At 40.4% G+C, this 17,131-nt stretch overlaps 1 protein-coding gene across 1 annotated transcript; it reads right to left on the bottom strand.

The window, feature by feature from the left end:
- Window positions 1-2,370: 2,370 nt before the first annotated feature.
- LOC104919628 (transcription initiation factor TFIID subunit 4) lies at window positions 2,371-16,458 on the bottom strand. Its single transcript, XM_019271378.2, has 16 exons — window positions 16,178-16,458; window positions 15,227-16,015; window positions 12,881-13,035; window positions 12,080-12,199; window positions 10,511-10,666; window positions 10,233-10,355; window positions 9,982-10,071; window positions 7,658-7,888; window positions 7,391-7,526; window positions 6,895-7,006; window positions 5,408-5,577; window positions 5,180-5,310; window positions 4,944-5,069; window positions 4,701-4,757; window positions 4,485-4,604; window positions 2,371-4,365 (listed from the first exon to the last, which is right to left on the bottom strand). Exons 1-16 carry the CDS (start codon window positions 16,410-16,412, stop codon window positions 4,198-4,200), a joined length of 2,919 nt encoding a protein of 972 aa, XP_019126923.1. The 5' UTR covers window positions 16,413-16,458; the 3' UTR covers window positions 2,371-4,197.
- Window positions 16,459-17,131: the final 673 nt, after the last annotated feature.

Here is a 17,131-nt window from a genome sequence, read left to right as displayed (position 1 = left end):
GTCAAGAGGCATAGAATGAATTTACAGTGATGAAAGTGCACTTAGTGTACGGTGGATGATGATACATTTTTGGCTTATACTGTAAAGTATAATAGTAATGAAGAACAACGGCCCACAAGTCCACAACACTTTGTTCTTATCGTTAATTAAGCAGATTTTACACCTCAACCACATCACAAGTTTGCATATTTGTTTGGGGATTTTTGATTTGAAGCTCACATTTACAGCTGTTATATATATACAGTACATTACAGGGGTAAGCTTAACTTTACAGATACTACTCCCATGTTCTTCTCCTTGGTTTCGACAAGGTCGATTTGGATTCCAGACTTCTTTTTTACTCTCTAATCTAAAAGGTACATCATCACAATGAACTGATGCGAGGGAGATCACGAGTACCTCATCAAATCCAAAGAATAAGAATAATAAAAAAAAAGAAATTGCATTAAATCCTCTCCATGTTTCCATGATATAACATCGCCTTCTCCTCCAGTCTTCTGTTGTGTTGAATGAATATCAACTGAATCAAATGTTTGACTGAATACGTACTTAAGCACATAAAAGATTACACTTCAGTCTATACACTTCCATTGCCATGTTCTTCTTAGTTCTGAGCAGAAGTGTAACAAAGAATAAACCCAAGTGAACTCAGTTCATCCACCTCTTTAAAATGAGTTTATTCATTTGTTTTTAGATCAGCTGCATCAATCATTAAAAGGAAACAAAGTGAGTTAACTACAGCTTACCCACCTATTTATTCACCATAATGTTTATGTATTTTTCTTGGTTAGGAGGTAGTGAGGAGTGAGGAGAGTGATTAAGATCTTATTTATTATGAACAAAACATCCTTTGATCATGTTTCAAGGTTAGAGGGAAATTCATTTTTCCGTGTACTGTCTTATCCGGCAGTAATGGGCTCCTAATTATGAAATTTTGAGGACTTGTCCTCATCATTCTCCCTTTGCAGTAAACAGAAGAAAAAGAAGTCTATAATAAGTACTGAATATTAAAAATGATGTTTTTAGAAGAATAGGTGTGTACACAGGGTTTGCATTTTGGCAGTCTGTACAGCCACTAAATGCCTGATAAACTTGTTTAACACAACATTTCTCTTTTTCTGGGAGGACATTTTGGATCGTGGTATAATTTTCATGGATTTCCAGGATTTCATGTGGTACGGACATTTTTTAGAGCATGCACAAAAGCACAGATAGAGATTATCATTTTAGAAAGAAAAAATATCATTTTAATCAGACCAATCAAGATGGTGACAAATGATTTTTTTAGTTTAGATTTATCAAGTTTCATTTGATGGCTCTTTTTAAAATAGGGATTTCATTGAATTCAGGCACAAAGTGGCAGCCTCAAGTTTGTATGGGGTGCGGTGCCCGTGATGCATACCCTGGTTAAGATTAAAGTTGCTGTACTATGTGAGTCAGATTTAAAGTATAACTTCACCTCTGTGATACAAAAACTAAAGGAACTATAAACTATTTAACAACTTGGAGGCACACAGAAAGTAACCAAGCATGTATAGCAGCATATTAAGTACTGCATCATGATTTCTCCCTTTTAAAAGGGCATCCTAAGGCACTTTTTGCAGCACTTTATTCAAACATGGAGGCACCAGGGAAGTCCACCACTGCAGGCACATATTCAGAATATAGGATTTTAAAAAATGTATTCAGTGTTCACAAAGGATGCTTTGTTCCAACAAAAACTATTTGGGGTTTTACCATACCTACCTATTTACCAAGAAATCACAATTGTCTGTGTTTCCACGAGGAAGGGAGAGTCAAAATCTAAGTCTCAGATGTATCCTGTCAAGAAAAAAATATAATTATTATAGTGCAAACTAGAAAATTGGAATGTTTTCAAATCTGAAAAATCGCTAAAGGAATATGTCACATCTTTCTGACATAATGAGTAACTAATTTACTGCTAGGGAAACTGATTCATGGACAGATCAGTTAACAGATCCTGCGGATAAAGATTTCTCACTGAGCTGTCAGCTATGACAGAACTGAAAAGCAGCAGATGGGACCAGTTAACAAAAGCATTTAAAAAAATTAAAACACAGAACTCAAAAAAAAGTGTTAACCAACCACAACAGCAAACATCTTCTTGCATCTCAAGGCCCTTTGTACATCTTCGAGGTGCTTGGCTAAATGATGAGGGTCCATTTCTGTGTGATGAACCGCTGCCTCATAGTCATGACTGAGCTCATATCTATCTATCCATCCATGTATCTAATATTTGTGTTGGAGTTGGAGACTTGTGTGCTTTCTAAATATTTTTGGTCTCCAACTACTTTATGAAGACCTGAAAGACCAGACGTACCACAATAATTAAGACAATCAAGAAAACTGTTGTTGTTTTTTTGTTTTGTTTTAATAGTCATCATTCTCTCTCAATCCGTTGTAAAATAGCAATTAAAAACTTTTTTAAAATTCAGATATTTACATATAAACAAGTGGCTGTGCAAAATTTACAAGATATTGGCAAGAAAGCATCATATATGTGTCTTATTCTTCACATATCTATATATATATATATATGAAAAATAAGACAAACTTGCCCAATTACAAGTTGTCAACTAATAAATCTACAAATTGCAAATCCTAAGTATGTACATTAATAAAATTTGCTGATAAACATTCTTTCATAAAATGACAAAAGGTATAAAGATCAAAATTAGCATGTGGACTAAAAATATAAAAAGTTATAAAGTGGGTATGTTCATAGTTTTAGAAAAACTGATCTGTCAAAGTGCCGTCCTCACTCATTCGCATTTCATGCCCATGTTTTCTCCATCATTCATAAATATAAAAATGTGGACATACAACTTATTGAAAAATGTCTGAATCAATTAAATGACTGCAATCAATACATTTTTTGGGATCCAGCTCTCAAAACTCACATCTAAATTCACATTATAGCACGTGGGCTACAGACTGTGGATACTTTACATGAACAACAACTTGGTTTCCAAATTGCACCATACTACTTATGATCATCAGGCAGCCACATATGTCCATTATTCATTATAAAAAAAAAAAAAGGTACAAAAAGCAAATGTGCTTGAGAGGACAAACAATCACAGTAAACATCCTCCCCAAAGATATTTTAGCCAGGTACATAACTCTTTTATGAAAAGCAGGGAAATGACTTGAAAGTTATCCTCCTTTGTGACATTTTTTAAAGCCAAATCCAAGTTATTTTCATTATTTTCATAATGCAGACAAGGTTAAAAACTAATACAAACTGTCAACTGCTGAAAGTATGGAGTGCCTTAGAAATCATGGTTGAGAATGTAAGATATATGTCACGTCTGGATATTTAGCGCAAGAATCTGAATTAAAAAGTGGAATTTCACTTTCAACCACTGCGGCAGGAACAAAAAACAAAAAATATTTTTGTTAAGTAAAGACAAACAAAGTGCACATCCTACAAACCTGGAGAGAAGTGTTGGATAGATGAAGTTACTGAAGCTGATCAACAAATTCTAATCTATATGGCTTTATCTGGTAAGAAGGCAACTCAGCAGATGACAAGACTAGTTAAGATTAGTCTGTAAAACAATCCACAGGCATTTAAACGGTGATAGAACATAGCATAAATGTGTGCTAGATTTAAATCTCTGTCAAGAACTTAAATAAACAGAGTGTTTTACGTCAACATGGTCAAGAAAATGATCAATACTGCAGTTTTGTAAAAATCCGGCTGTGACACCTGAATGTTGCACATTAATCTAGAATAGAACCACTTCACAGAGATTCGCTGCTATAACACAGATGCAAGTGAAATGACCCTGACAAGGTTTTCAGATCTGAAGTGTTCAGTTCAGTTAAAGACATTTGTGTGTGTGTGTGTGTGTGTGTGTAGCATGAGGCAGTGCATGAATGAGGTGTGGTTGGGTGCAACTGGTCTCTTAAAGAGCAAGCCAAGGCTCAGAGGCACAGAGAAATCACGGCTGAGTTCCAATATGTGCTCCACCTCTTCGCTGAAATTTCTAAAAAGGCCTGTGCTTGAAAAGGCTTTCAAAAGCGGACGTCCTTTCAGTGTTCGAGATAATTCCCCACAGTCAGACGTCTCGTCATTCAGCAGTGGAAAGAAGCGGCAGAAGAGGTCTGAGATGACCGTCAACCCTGCTCCCTTAATGCCACTGTGTGAAACTAGTCATTTGAATGCGAGTGCTATTTGAGGAAGCCTTTATAGAGCAGCTGTGAGTGACTGGTCCCTCTTTCATTCTCCAGGCAGAAGAGCAGGTCCCTGAGGTTGACTCTGGTGATGCGTTGTCGCATAAACTGTCTGGAGCCTGCTCCACTGGAGCCTCCAGGCTGAGAGGGGCCTGACCCTGAGCCCTGAAGTGCAGGACAGAGCAAACACATGAAAGACATTCAGTCTTTTAATAACTCATTTTTAGCACATATGAAATAAGTCAAAATAGGCATGACCCACTATGTGCCAAATGACTCCTCACCTCTGCACTTGCACCCCTAACGGGAGAGTCCATTTTCCGTTTTTTCCTCGGGCCGATTGCTGCCAGTGCCGTTAGATTGGCCTCTCTCTGTCTGATTTGAGCTAGCTCCTGCTGCTGCATCTGGAATACAAGCAATAACACACAGATTAGTCTCACAGACAAACAAACAAACAAAAAAAAGCAATCATATAGTGACTTATCGTAGCATATTCTTACCTCTTTGGCCTTCTGTTTCAGTCTGAGCTGCTCTGGATCCTCTTGCCGTGACCGAGACTGCGGTAAGCAAGAGGATGCTTTAATATTTCACAATGGATATGCTCAGTTTATTAAATCATTTCACTCATTCTATCACCGAGAAGATAGAAGATATTTGGAAATCTACATTACTAGAGCACAGATCATTCTCACCTTATCTGTGTATTTAGGACTTCATACTGTAAATTATTTATATATTGTTACCTTGGCAGCCTTTAAGAGAATCTCTCTCTCCTGCTCTTCTTTCCTTTGTTTTTCCATCTGATCCAACTGCTCGAAGAATTTAAGCTGCGCTCGCACGTCGTCGGCCTGCTCAAACCGCTCGTCCTCCTGAAGGGTGAATGAAATAATAAGGACACAAAGGTGCATCAGGAAGAATTAAAACAGAGTGAATTGTGATGTGTCTTAACAGCTCTCAAATGACTGCACATAATTATCACCTTGAAGGTTGTGTTTTTCTGCAGTGCCACTTGCGAAACCTTTTCCAGCAAGTTTTGTAGTCGCTGCTGCGTAGCGTGGGAAACGTAGTTGATCACGTCTGTGCCCAACTCGCTGACACCAAACTTTTTACCTGTCACAACAGGAGAAGTGTGGACTTAGATAGTGTGTGATTAGAGTGAGACAGTGCCAGCGTGCTGTAAATGTACTCTTAACTTAAAGTGCCTCACCGATCTCCAGAGCTCTGCGGGTGAGTAAAGAGGTGGAGAGGAAGGTCTCGTCTTTACAGGAGCGAGTCACTGCGCCAACAAGCTCGGAGTTGGTTGCTAAGATACGGGCACTCTCTTCCGACAGATTGACTCCTGCCATGGAGGCTACATCGTTGATGTCGTCATCATCCCTGGATGAAACAGAAGAAGTTAGTAGAGCTGCCATCTCTTGTAGATTTATACAAAGTAACTAAATTACAGAGTCTAAACAGGGTATCATGTGTAGCTTTTGAGTGGATGCATGGTTAAATCTCTTATTCCCCACATTCCAGTTTCTAAAAATACAGAATGACTACAGCAACAATCCTCTGCATACAATACAGGTGTTTTTGTTGAACTTTTGGTTCATTCTATGGGGCAACTATGAAACAGTAACTTCATCAACAGTCATCATGCTCTCTGTTACACATGGCAGAACACAAATCAATGAGCTGCTCAATCAAGTCACTATTTTATGCTCACATTCGTTTTACATCATAAACCAGTCTATTAGTTACACGTGTACAGTCTAATGCAAGCCGATACAACAGGCCTGTAATAAATTCTATCTACTGCTGTCCTTGCCCCAAGGTGACAGTAAAGCTGAATGCTATCTTTGTAAATACAGAGATGTTTTTGTTGACACCGTGTCAGACAAGGTGTAACTACCATGATATATTACCCCTGGCTAGTTATAGTTATGAGGAAATTAATTAAGATAATTACTGCATTAAGTAGGAAATGTATCGGTGCCGATTTATCATTAAACGAAACAAGGGTGTCGAAATATGAACAGAAACCAGGACAATAAAGTCAACACGTGACACGTGCTTGACCTCTATTACAAGAAAACAAGCGAGGTCTACAAGAACCTGCTATAATCATCCATTACTCAGAGGTTTCTGTGGTCTCTGTTTGTAGTTTTCTACAGTGTGCTGCTGTGGAGATGTGTTCAAAAAAAAAAAATGAATCCACATGCACAAAACAGATGACAGCAGGATGACATATTGTAAAATGTATGTAGTGAACCATGCAAGTAAGAGAACATCTGAACTGGCTAACTACCATAGAAACTTGAGTCTGTAACACAGGAACATATTCTTCTCAAACCCCCTGATATCAGTAACATTACATAAAAGCTGTAACTCGCAATTATTCCCATTATTAAATTTATTTTCTTGATTAATCAATGAATAGTTTGCTTGAAAATCAAAAAATAATCGCATATTAACTTTCTTTAATTGCTCCAGCTCAGATAGATGCAAATAACGTTTAAAATGAAATGATTAATGTCTAAAACGGTAAGTTTTCATGTCTTTGCTAACTGCTGAGATGGTTCCAACATCAAATAAAATAATACAAACAATTCTGTACAATCACAAATGCTTTTGAGAATGTAAAACACTGAAACTAAGGACCTTTAAATCTCCCAAGACCAGTGATGATATTTATCTGACTGTGTCACTAACCTGAAGGTTCCCCCTCCTGCTTCCTTCAGCTTGATCTTCTGAGCAGCAGTGAGAGGGGTCTGACTGACGACTTGTACTCCTTTGGCCCCAGGAGCCAACGTCGGCTTCACAGCTGGAATAAATTTTAGAACACAGAATGCCAAAGAAAGATTTTTGCTACTAACTGATAAAAATAGATAGCAGACAGTTGGTGTACAATTTAAAACATGCACTATGATGCACATCTAACTTCTGATGTTTTAGCAGCAAAGCTGGCATCTCTGTGCAAGTTTAGTATTGTGCAATTACAGTCCATATCCACACGGTGGCAGCACTTCCATAGTGCACATCGAAAATGGGTAGACCACATCCAAAGACTCAAAGGGAACCAATGCATTCATGCGAAATACAACAATTGGAGCATCATTGCATGTGCCTACTGACAAACATTGAACAGCATATGCAGTTTACTGTAGGAAAGAAATCAAAGCGGTGTATGTGACTGCTGGACACACACCTGTCTGAAGCTGTTTGACCACCTGCGGCTGGCCCACAACAATGCGGCTATGAGATTGCCCTCTGAGTGTTACCAAGTGAGACTGTGCCAGCGTCACCTGTGGCCTCACAATTGTCCCCTGTTGCTGGGGCACTATCTGTATATTCGGAGACAAAGAATGAGAAACAGAATAAAAGCGCAGACAAGAACAGGAGTATTCACTTCTAGATGCATGCCAATGCCTGAATTCAGATACAGATAATAAATCCCCACTAGCAGCAAACTTACCAGTCCAGGTTTACTGTGAGGTGTCTGAGTGAGGCTGATAACTGTGGTTTTGGTCGCGGCAGTGCTGGTGGCCGTAGTGGCGGCAGTGGAGAGAGGCGGTCGCAGCACCACGGCGGTGAGGGCCGTGGATGATGCTGCTGCTGCTGCTGGAGTGCTGGTCTGAGGCAGTAGGCTCTGGTGGATGAAGGCCTCTGAGTCTGGAGTCATCTGACGCAGTGCTGGGAGACTTCTCTGTAGGAGGACAGGGGACACAGAAAGTGACGATATGTTCAGTTCAGTACTGTCCATGCAATATTGGTTACATACTTTTATGAAGTAAAAGAAGCAGCATGTAAAGTGCATGCTGTAGTGATAGCAAATGATTTCCTACATTGTTTATATGTACAAAAAGATATGTGGTCTTTAGAGAATTGGTAACACATTTCTCAATGCTGACATGAGTTTTACAAAAACCCTCCTCAGCAGAACAGATGTCTGTAGATCAGTTTTCATTGCTTTGACACTAAATGCACTGAATGACCACATCTTTCCAAATCCATGAACCCTTCTCTCACTCAAACTACCAACCAACCAAATCTCTGTATATTTGTATAGTCTGTTTTGCACATGTTTACACACTAGTCTGTCTACTACTTGCACCCACGAGAAAATAACTAAATCTCTACCAAAGCAATAACTAGCTCTAGGAGTGTTTATTGTTGCAGATATGCTACCACAGTCGGTCATAGAGAATACAGGATTTGAACTAGCTCTAGGAGTGTTTATTGTTGCATATATTTTCATCTGTTGTGTCAGATTACAAACTGCAGGACTTATCAACTGCTACTGATGCCACTGATGGATGGATGTGCAGACCAAAAGAGAGCGACTACATCACTCCCAAGTGGGAAATAAAAAGTCTAGTCCTGCAAACTCACTGTTTATGAGCAGAATACAAGGGAAACTGAGGGAAGTAGTTATCAGTGGATTATTTATTTCTATTTGAGAATATGATTGAACATTGCTGACATTTGGTGACAAATGATGAATGTACTTTACTTATGTAACACCTTTTTAGTCTTCAGACGGCTCAAGGTGCTTTTACACAACACAGTTGCTCACACACCAATGGCACAGCCTTCAGGAGAAATCTGGGTTCAGTATCTTGCTCAAGGACACTTCAACAGTGGAGGATCAAGGGATCAAACCACTCATCTTCTCATAAGTGCATGACCCGCCCTACCTCCTGTGCCCAAGCCCATTTGTGTTATTATTTTTTTCTTATTGACAATATGCCAGTATTTGAGTGCCTTAACATTGGGAAATATGGCCTTCCAAGATATGTCTGAAGTGTTTTGGTTGCATTGTGGTGTAAGACTAGCAGCTCTCACAGAGTACTGTCTGAGCAGGTTTGAAAAAGTGAACTCGGTATAAAGAAACAGGTGTTACTGAAAACTGTGATGTCTACATCAACTGACAGCCATGACAGTACCATCAAATATTTCTTTCTTCGCTGCTACATTACCCTCAAGTGATTCTGTTCCATCACAGCATGTTTTTCATCTTAGACATTATACTTTTTTATATTATATATCCACTTAACCTGCTAAAATAAAGAAAGTTAGGTGACAGTGAGAGATTCCCGAGGACATCATCATCATCATCAAAAGAAGAAAGAAGGGGGAAGCATTAAGCCAAAAAATAAAAAGTAAAAATTCCTTTCTTTATTTGAAATCTTTGCTTGTCTACTAGAACCTCAGAGGTATTTCATAAACTGATTGAGTATACTGGAATTACATAATTTCAACACACAAAGCCTGTGTTTGATGCAGGATAATAAAGCCATTGCTTAACCCATTCATACCACGCTGCTGTCAAAGGTCAATTCTCTGATCGTAACTGTTTAAACAAGTCCTGGTTCTGCAACTTTAGTTTCGAGAGCTTCTAAACCACAGTTACACACAGGTCTTTGTGTGCATTCCTTTGCTAAATTCATTAAAAGATGTTGTTTACAACGGCAAAGAAATGGTGTCATGAAAACTAAAGCTACACTCTATCAGCAGGTCAATGCTCTGTATCTCTGACATTGAAGAGAGCGGATTATGTGGTTAAGAGGGCTAGAAGTCCTCAATGCTTGCAAGAGGATTCTAGTAAACCTATATTTATTTAATAGCAACTATAAAGTAAGCTATAGAGTGATATAAAACATACACTGATGCTGTGAAGTGTAAAACCTGGTTAGGAGCTGAGTCGTAAAGACAACAAGGTCTGAGTTGACGCAGCCTATAACACACAGCATCACACATTATACCTGCACATCTACTGATATGTCACTGATCTCTCACCTTCAGGAAAGGCACAAGGTACGGCTGTGGTGAGGAGTTGAGCTCTCGGTATAACCTACTGGTGAAGTCTTCGGGTTCTATCTTCGCTTCCTGTTGTGCAATAAAGACAGAGGATGGATCAGAACAAAACAAAATATATTAAGTTAAGAACAAAGAATGAAAGATGACAAGAAAGGGCAAGAAGATGAGGATAGAGAGATCATGTTTTAGCAAAGAGCTGGTGATGTGGAGAGAAAAGGTAAGATGTTTACCAGCAGGTTCTTGACCAGCTCCTTGACGTTGGCTGTAGTCTCAGAGGACTGTTTTCCACTGGATGCCAGCTTGATTAATGTAGACAGAAAGTTTCTACACTTTTTCACATTCTCCAGTGTCTCCTGTAAGCGCATACATAAAAGATGGCATTTTATTTCTGAAATACACACATCAGACTGAAAGTAAAATGTGAACAACAGCATTAAAAAGTATTTGTATAGTTTGCTTTGAAAGATTACAAAGACAAAAGCATTCAAGGTTAGTACTTCTCTCTTACAGCTGTGATAGCTGTTGGAGTGACAGGGGTCCCAGTGGCCCCAAGGGGCCCCACCCTCTGTGTAACTGCTGTGGCTGCAGATCCAGGCTGCACTGTGGTGGGTGTTCCTAGCGGTTGTCCTGGGGTAGTGGCAGTTCCCCCCACCATGATGGTGTTCTATATTAGTCCATGAATATACAGTCATGAGAAGAGAGTAAAAAAACTGACAAGGTCAGGATAATAACAGTTTTGACATGTCTGGACCTAGGGCGCAGTACATTCAACGTCACCATTCATTTTATTTCTGAAAGCAATTCTCTTCTTCAGCCCTGAAACTAAGATAGAAAAATAAAGTGTGCAAAAGAAAATCTGTTAATTACGGAAACTTTAAGCTGTCACATATTCATGCATTTTATTTTCTCTGTTTTTATCATAACAACAAGTTCATTTCTCCATCTCAGTCTCTATCTGTGTATTTTAAATCGCTGCACTTATAACATTGTCCCACTCCTCCTGACATTGCTACACTGAATGATGTTTTCTGCAATGATTTAGTTTATAGACGATCCTTTTGTTTTCTTGCGATCTTGAATTAATTAATGCATTAACTTGAGATCTCGAGTAAACAAATGAAATAAACTCATTGTCATAAGAAAACACAGGAAATAAAATGTATGACAGCTTAGGGCTTCTCTGTCTGATGAGATTAGCATAATTAACCTTTAAGAGAAATGCCATGGCAACCTGAATCAAAACCATAACTCACAAGACACATTAACACAATCTGCAAGGTTTTTAAACAAAGAGGCCACCCAGAGAATACACAGAAACGAAAACAAATGTGCTGGCCTCCATACAAAAATCCATTCTTTCATTGCAGCTATTAGGAAGAACAAGATGACAATACAATCTATGAAACATGGTCTGGGTATAGATTGAATCCTAACTGGTCCAAGAGAGATGCATTTATCTCTACTTTAGGAGGACTAAAAACCTCATATTAACTTTCTCATTCTAGGAAATGACTCTCGTCTTCACCAGGATTTAAGGGAGCTGCAAAGCTGTTCCCAGCAGGTAGGCAAACCTTCAGGCCCTAAGTGAAAAATGGACTTTGGAAAATGGAGGAACAGCTTGACTGGCTTGGTTTTGATGAGGTCATGAAGGCCACACTTTATGTCTAGAGGGATGTGGGGTGGGCAGGAGAGAGTAGGGAAGGGGGTGCAATTGTCATGTTGATGCCTCTGTTGTCATCAGCCTCTCTGAGTCACAGGAGGTGCAGAGCTAGCTGTGCGCTGGTTTCAGAAGTGGCAGGTAAAAATTCTGAGTGGTGGGTAGATTATCTATCCGTCAAAGCAGCTGGTAGAGAAAGGAACCTATTTGCAGACGCTGTGAAACATCTTTAATGCTTGCTGCTAAATTTAAGCCAAATGGATTGCTCTCAAAGTGCAAAGACTTTGCTTTAACTTGATCGTCCAGCAGTTACAGTGTTCAGTGTCAGCATGAAGCCGTTTTAATGCCATTTAGTGCTTGAAAACTTTATACCCTGCACATGTCGTTATAAACCCAATAGGAAAGTTGTGGTGAAGTTACCTGCAGTACAGGAGGCCTCTGCAGTGTGGTGGTGGCCGTCACAGTGGTCTGGACTGTGGAACCTTGTTTAATAATGGTGGTGGGGGTGACCGGACGAGCCAGGAGCGATGCACCTGGAGCCTACAGAACAGCAGGGGAAATGATTTTTTTCACTAACAGTTCTCCATTTTTTGTTTCTTTTGTTTTCTTCATCAGTTATAGAGCTGGATGCAAAACTCCACAAGATAAATGAAATCAGTCCACTCTGAGAGTGATTTTAACTAACTAATTGCTCATTTTCCATGCAGGCAGAATGTGAGAGTGAAACCACTGAGCAAAATGTAATCAAATCAGTCTGCATTATAACATTTATCGACTAGGGTGTTTCTCTTGTTCCAAAAAACTAATTTCCTTAGTTTTCATTGCCCACTTTTCCTCTTTTGATTGCAATCCTAAAACCTAAACTCAAGGTTCCGACTGATATCAAGCAGTGTCTTTTGTTTGTTTCAATTTGAAATCAGTGTAGCAACAGTATGAAACTAATGGGGATCATCCACCTGTGTGAAATTTAATGCGAGGCTGTTAGTTCCCCCTTTTCTTAACTAGAAGTGAGACAGTTTTTATACTAATATATCTTTTAACATGTGTGTTAAATGTAATATATATCACAAATATAACAATAGTGACAAAGAAATAGTATCAGTCACACTGGGCTAATACATTATCTGTTAAATAAGGTCTTAATGTCAGTACTGAGCCACTTCACTACCTAATATAAACGAGTCATGTTTTCTGTGCCCATGTATCTAGCAGTCCTTGTACCTGTAGAGAAGTGATCTGGACAGGTGGAGTGCTGGTGGGGGCAGCAGGTCGTGGTGTCATGGCACTTTGGGACTGCGACTGAGCCTGCATCTGAGCCAAGGTCTGCTGGTGAATCACCAACAGCTGCCCGCTCTCACTGCGAACCAAGACCATGCCTGCAGGAGGCAGATGTCAGGGGGGTTAGGATGTCTTTTCTGCCCTGATCTGTCTCTACCAATACACTGTATGTGTTGGAGTTGGAAAAAGCATTGATACTTTGACACTTTTTCGATACCAAGCGTTTAAAACAATACAATCTCCATTCATTTAAGATTTTATAGTATCCAAAAAAACAAAGTTAGTAAAAAAAAAAAAACAGATCTACAATCAGAACAACACAATCTGTGACTGATTAACTAGTGAATAATCTCCACCTCACTCTCCTCCTCTAATGAAAATCACACAGCTCTGCTGCAGAGACACAGGGTGTGTTTTTAGGAAACTTTATAAAAGTACTGTTGTCTCTATGTGATACAGCAAGAGCGATACAGAGTAAAGGTGGGGCAAGCAGGTGTGCAAGTAGTAAGAGACAAAGGTTTTGGGACATGCGTGTGTGTGCGTGTGTGTGTGTGTGTGTGTGTGGGGGGGGGGGGGGGGGGGGATAACTACACATAACTACACACTACTAATTACTAGAGACAGGGTAATGTCACTGTCATTCTCTGGGAAACTGGTCCTCAATGTATGTTCTGTGACTTTTTCTGTAGCAGCACTGTTTGCACTTTATTCAATTAAATTCCAAAAATATACTCTAAATCTATTTTGTGTGCCTTTTTTCTTTTTGCCATGGTACTGAAAGAGTTATTGAGTATCTTTTTTTTTTTTTTTTTTTTTTTTTTTTAATATTGTATTGTAGTTTAAAATTCTGGTATCGTGACAACTTCAGTATGTATTCATGGAGGTTTTGACATGAGGGCGGATGAATTACTCATCTGTAGGTCAATTGATGCATGGATATTACATCAGCTGGGAGGTCCCATGTTCAGAGATTTCTAGCCAGTCAGCGACCGGTCAGACCAAAATGAGCCACAAACACAGTGCAATAAATCAAAAAACATTTCAAGCCACAGTGACATGTAATTAGATGTTGTAGATGCAGCCACAACACAGTAAAAACAACAAAACTAAACTTTTCTTCTTGCAGTTTGGACACTGCATCACTATGCACAGAAGCCAGGTGGCTATTCTCCATCAGTCATGTGACTAGCTGTGTGTTCAGTGATGGGACAGTACAGAAATTAGTACCAATTAATAGAGAAGAGAACAGACAGGAGAGTTAAGCAGCAAAAGCTAAAAAAATCATGTGGTGAGCTGTAGGTAGATATATGTTAAATGATGTGGCTTGTTAAATAACTGTGTGTTGTTGGTCTGTCCAGCTGCTCTCTAGCTGGGAAAGCACTAAACAGCAGCTCCCATTTTTTTTCATGCATTCATATTCCTACATTTGAACTGTTCATACTGTCCAAGGCCAAAAAAAAAAAAATCTGCCAGTGTAAAACCTTGAAGTAAAATCCGTCTGACGTCAGAGACAAACAGTTTAACAATTATCCCTAAAACACACACACACACACACACACACACACACAGAGGAGTGATACTTACAGACACACTGTAAATAACTGTTGATGTGACAACAGTTTGTTATTGTCTCTGACAAAGACAAAGCAACGAGAATCAATAGATTGCAACATAATGCTACTTTGATAAACATTAGGAGGCATAAATTGGCTGACTGCCCTGAAGGCTTTTGATCTGGTCTGCAGTTTGTCCACTTCTAATCTGTTGCTGGTGGACTCTTGTCAAAAGACAATCAATTATGTGTCCTCTCTTGCTTACTGCAATGTGTCTGACACAATCTTTCTTTTTTTTCTATTTTATTTCATTTATACCTTGCAGTTATTATTTATATTTATATCATGGTCACTTACTTTTGTAATATTATTTATATGATGGTCACTTTACATTACTATACTCTTTTTATATATCATGCCACTTTTTATCCTCAGTACTTGTCTGTTTTGAAGGTTGGTTGTTTTTCGTGTTTATTATGTATGTCTGTTTATTGTGGGTTGTTTTGTTTTTTTTAACTTTTCTACTCTTTTCTAGTTCTGTAGTGTATGCTACACTTTCCTCTGCTGCTGTAACAAGTACATTTCCCCGTGGTGGGATGAATAAAGTATATCTAATCTAATCTAAAGCAGCTGGAGAAGTGTGTGCAAGTAAAAACTTCATGGCATGACAGCAACAAGTTATGGCACTTTGACACTGCACTGTCTCACTAAATGGTTAGCACTGCACTCAGTTTACCTGGAGGGAGCTGAATGTTTTGGATGTTTTGCTGAGGCTGAGTGAGTCGGGGGGCCAACACTTGTGGAGCAATAGCTCGTATTCCAGCAGGAGGAGTGGTGGCAATTGTCGACGGCACTGAAGTCCTCAAGTTTTGCAGAACAGTCGGGCTCCTTACGGTGGCCGTCGTCGCCACGGTTGAAGCCACGACGTGTCCGCCGGTTTTGTTCACAAGAGAGGCGGCCGTGCTGCCAACACTGACGGCCGCTGATGTTAAAACTGTGGTGGGGTTTCCGCCACTCTGCGAGGTGATGATAGTGGGAGTTTGCATAGGTGGCCTCACAAGCGTGACCGTGGGAACACTTTTCACAGATGAAATCACAGCATTGTGCGCGCTCGAAGTCGAACAAGTTCGGATAATAGTGCTGGGTGTCGCGGACAGAACCGCCGCGCTCCCTTTGCTCACAGAGACTGGTCCGTTGTTGACGAGCGTGACAGCGGGCTGCGAGTTGTTCCCGCCGCTGTCAGCAGAAGCTCCTGCGGTGATATGACAGTTCATCACCACGGTACTTCCATTCAAAGTTTGAACTCCGCTCGTCACAGCTTTCCCAACGCCAGCTGTTGCGTCTGACATTACCGTAACGACTCCGCTAGCTACCACCGGCTTGGGCTGACTCTGAGCGGCTGTCATGCTCTGTCCCGCCGCCGCCGCTGCTGCTGCTGCTACCACCGGTGTGGTCCCGGCTGCTCCATCCATGCTTGAACCGTGGGACCCCGCACTGTTAATGACACCTCCTTGTACTCCTGTCCCTACAGCAGCGGAAACACATGAAAACAAGGAGGGGGGTGTCGAACAACTCTCCGTTTCGCATTAGTTTTCGGGAAGCAACACAAAGTGAAGCCAAGTTAGCTACTATCAGTTGACCAAAAAATGAGCTGATGTTAGCTAACCGGAGTGGGCAGCTATCTTACCTGCTTTAGCAAGCTCTTGTTGTGAAAGTCCCATTTTGCTGCCCTGAACATTGGAGTTACTCCCTACAACTGACTTCCCGGCGTAATTCCCCGCGGACTGAACCCCGGCTGCTGTGTTGACGCGATCTGACCCTGACAGCTCAGACTCCAGAGACCCGACTATGTCACTAACTACTTTTTCGTCCAGCTCTGTGTTGAAGAAAACATCATCCAGCAGATCGGAGCCCGCCGCCATCTTTGCCCAGTTTACGCTCGCTCGTGAGACGCATGCGCCGATTGGATGTACACCCCCCCTTCCACCCCCCCACAAACCGGTGACGCGGGCTTCAACGGGCCGCTCTGATTGGCTCCTCGTAGGAAAATAAAGGTTGGAACAAATGGTTAGTGAGCTGCAGTCAAAGTATTAAGAGTTTCAGCTAAAATGAAAGGAAAGGTGTGCAAAACTGTGGTGAGACCAGCAATGTTGTTTGGTCTAGAGCAGTGGTTCTTAACCTTGTTGGAGGTACCGAACCCCACCAGTTTCATATGCTCATTCACCGAACCCTTCTTTAGTAAAAAATAAAATATGATTTTTTTACTGGTGCACAAAATGAACCGTGCATTAACATCACCTTGTTCAAATAACAAAACCAACACAGTGCATGAACTCACAACAACTTACCTCAGTGTGACTTCTGCTGTTGCCTTTGAGAGACCAGTTCAGATATGCGTGGCTTCACCTTGGCAAGTGCCAGTCTCATGTCATTTTCACAGCAAAGTCTGTTCCTTTTCTTAGTTTTTATGTCCAGCATCCTCGAAAACGATTGCTCACAAAGATATGTTGTAACAAATGGTATAAAAAATTCCAGGGCGGAGGCTCCACTGAACCCCTGAGACCGACTCACCGAACCCCTAGGGTTTGATCGAACCCAGGTTAAGAACCACTGGTCTAGAGACAGTGCCACTGAGGAAAAG

Source organism: Larimichthys crocea, unplaced genomic scaffold, assembly GCF_000972845.2.
Source record: "Larimichthys crocea isolate SSNF unplaced genomic scaffold, L_crocea_2.0 scaffold97, whole genome shotgun sequence".
NCBI classification, from domain to species: domain Eukaryota; kingdom Metazoa; phylum Chordata; class Actinopteri; family Sciaenidae; genus Larimichthys; species Larimichthys crocea.
This window is presented reverse-complemented; position numbering and strand designations above follow the sequence as displayed.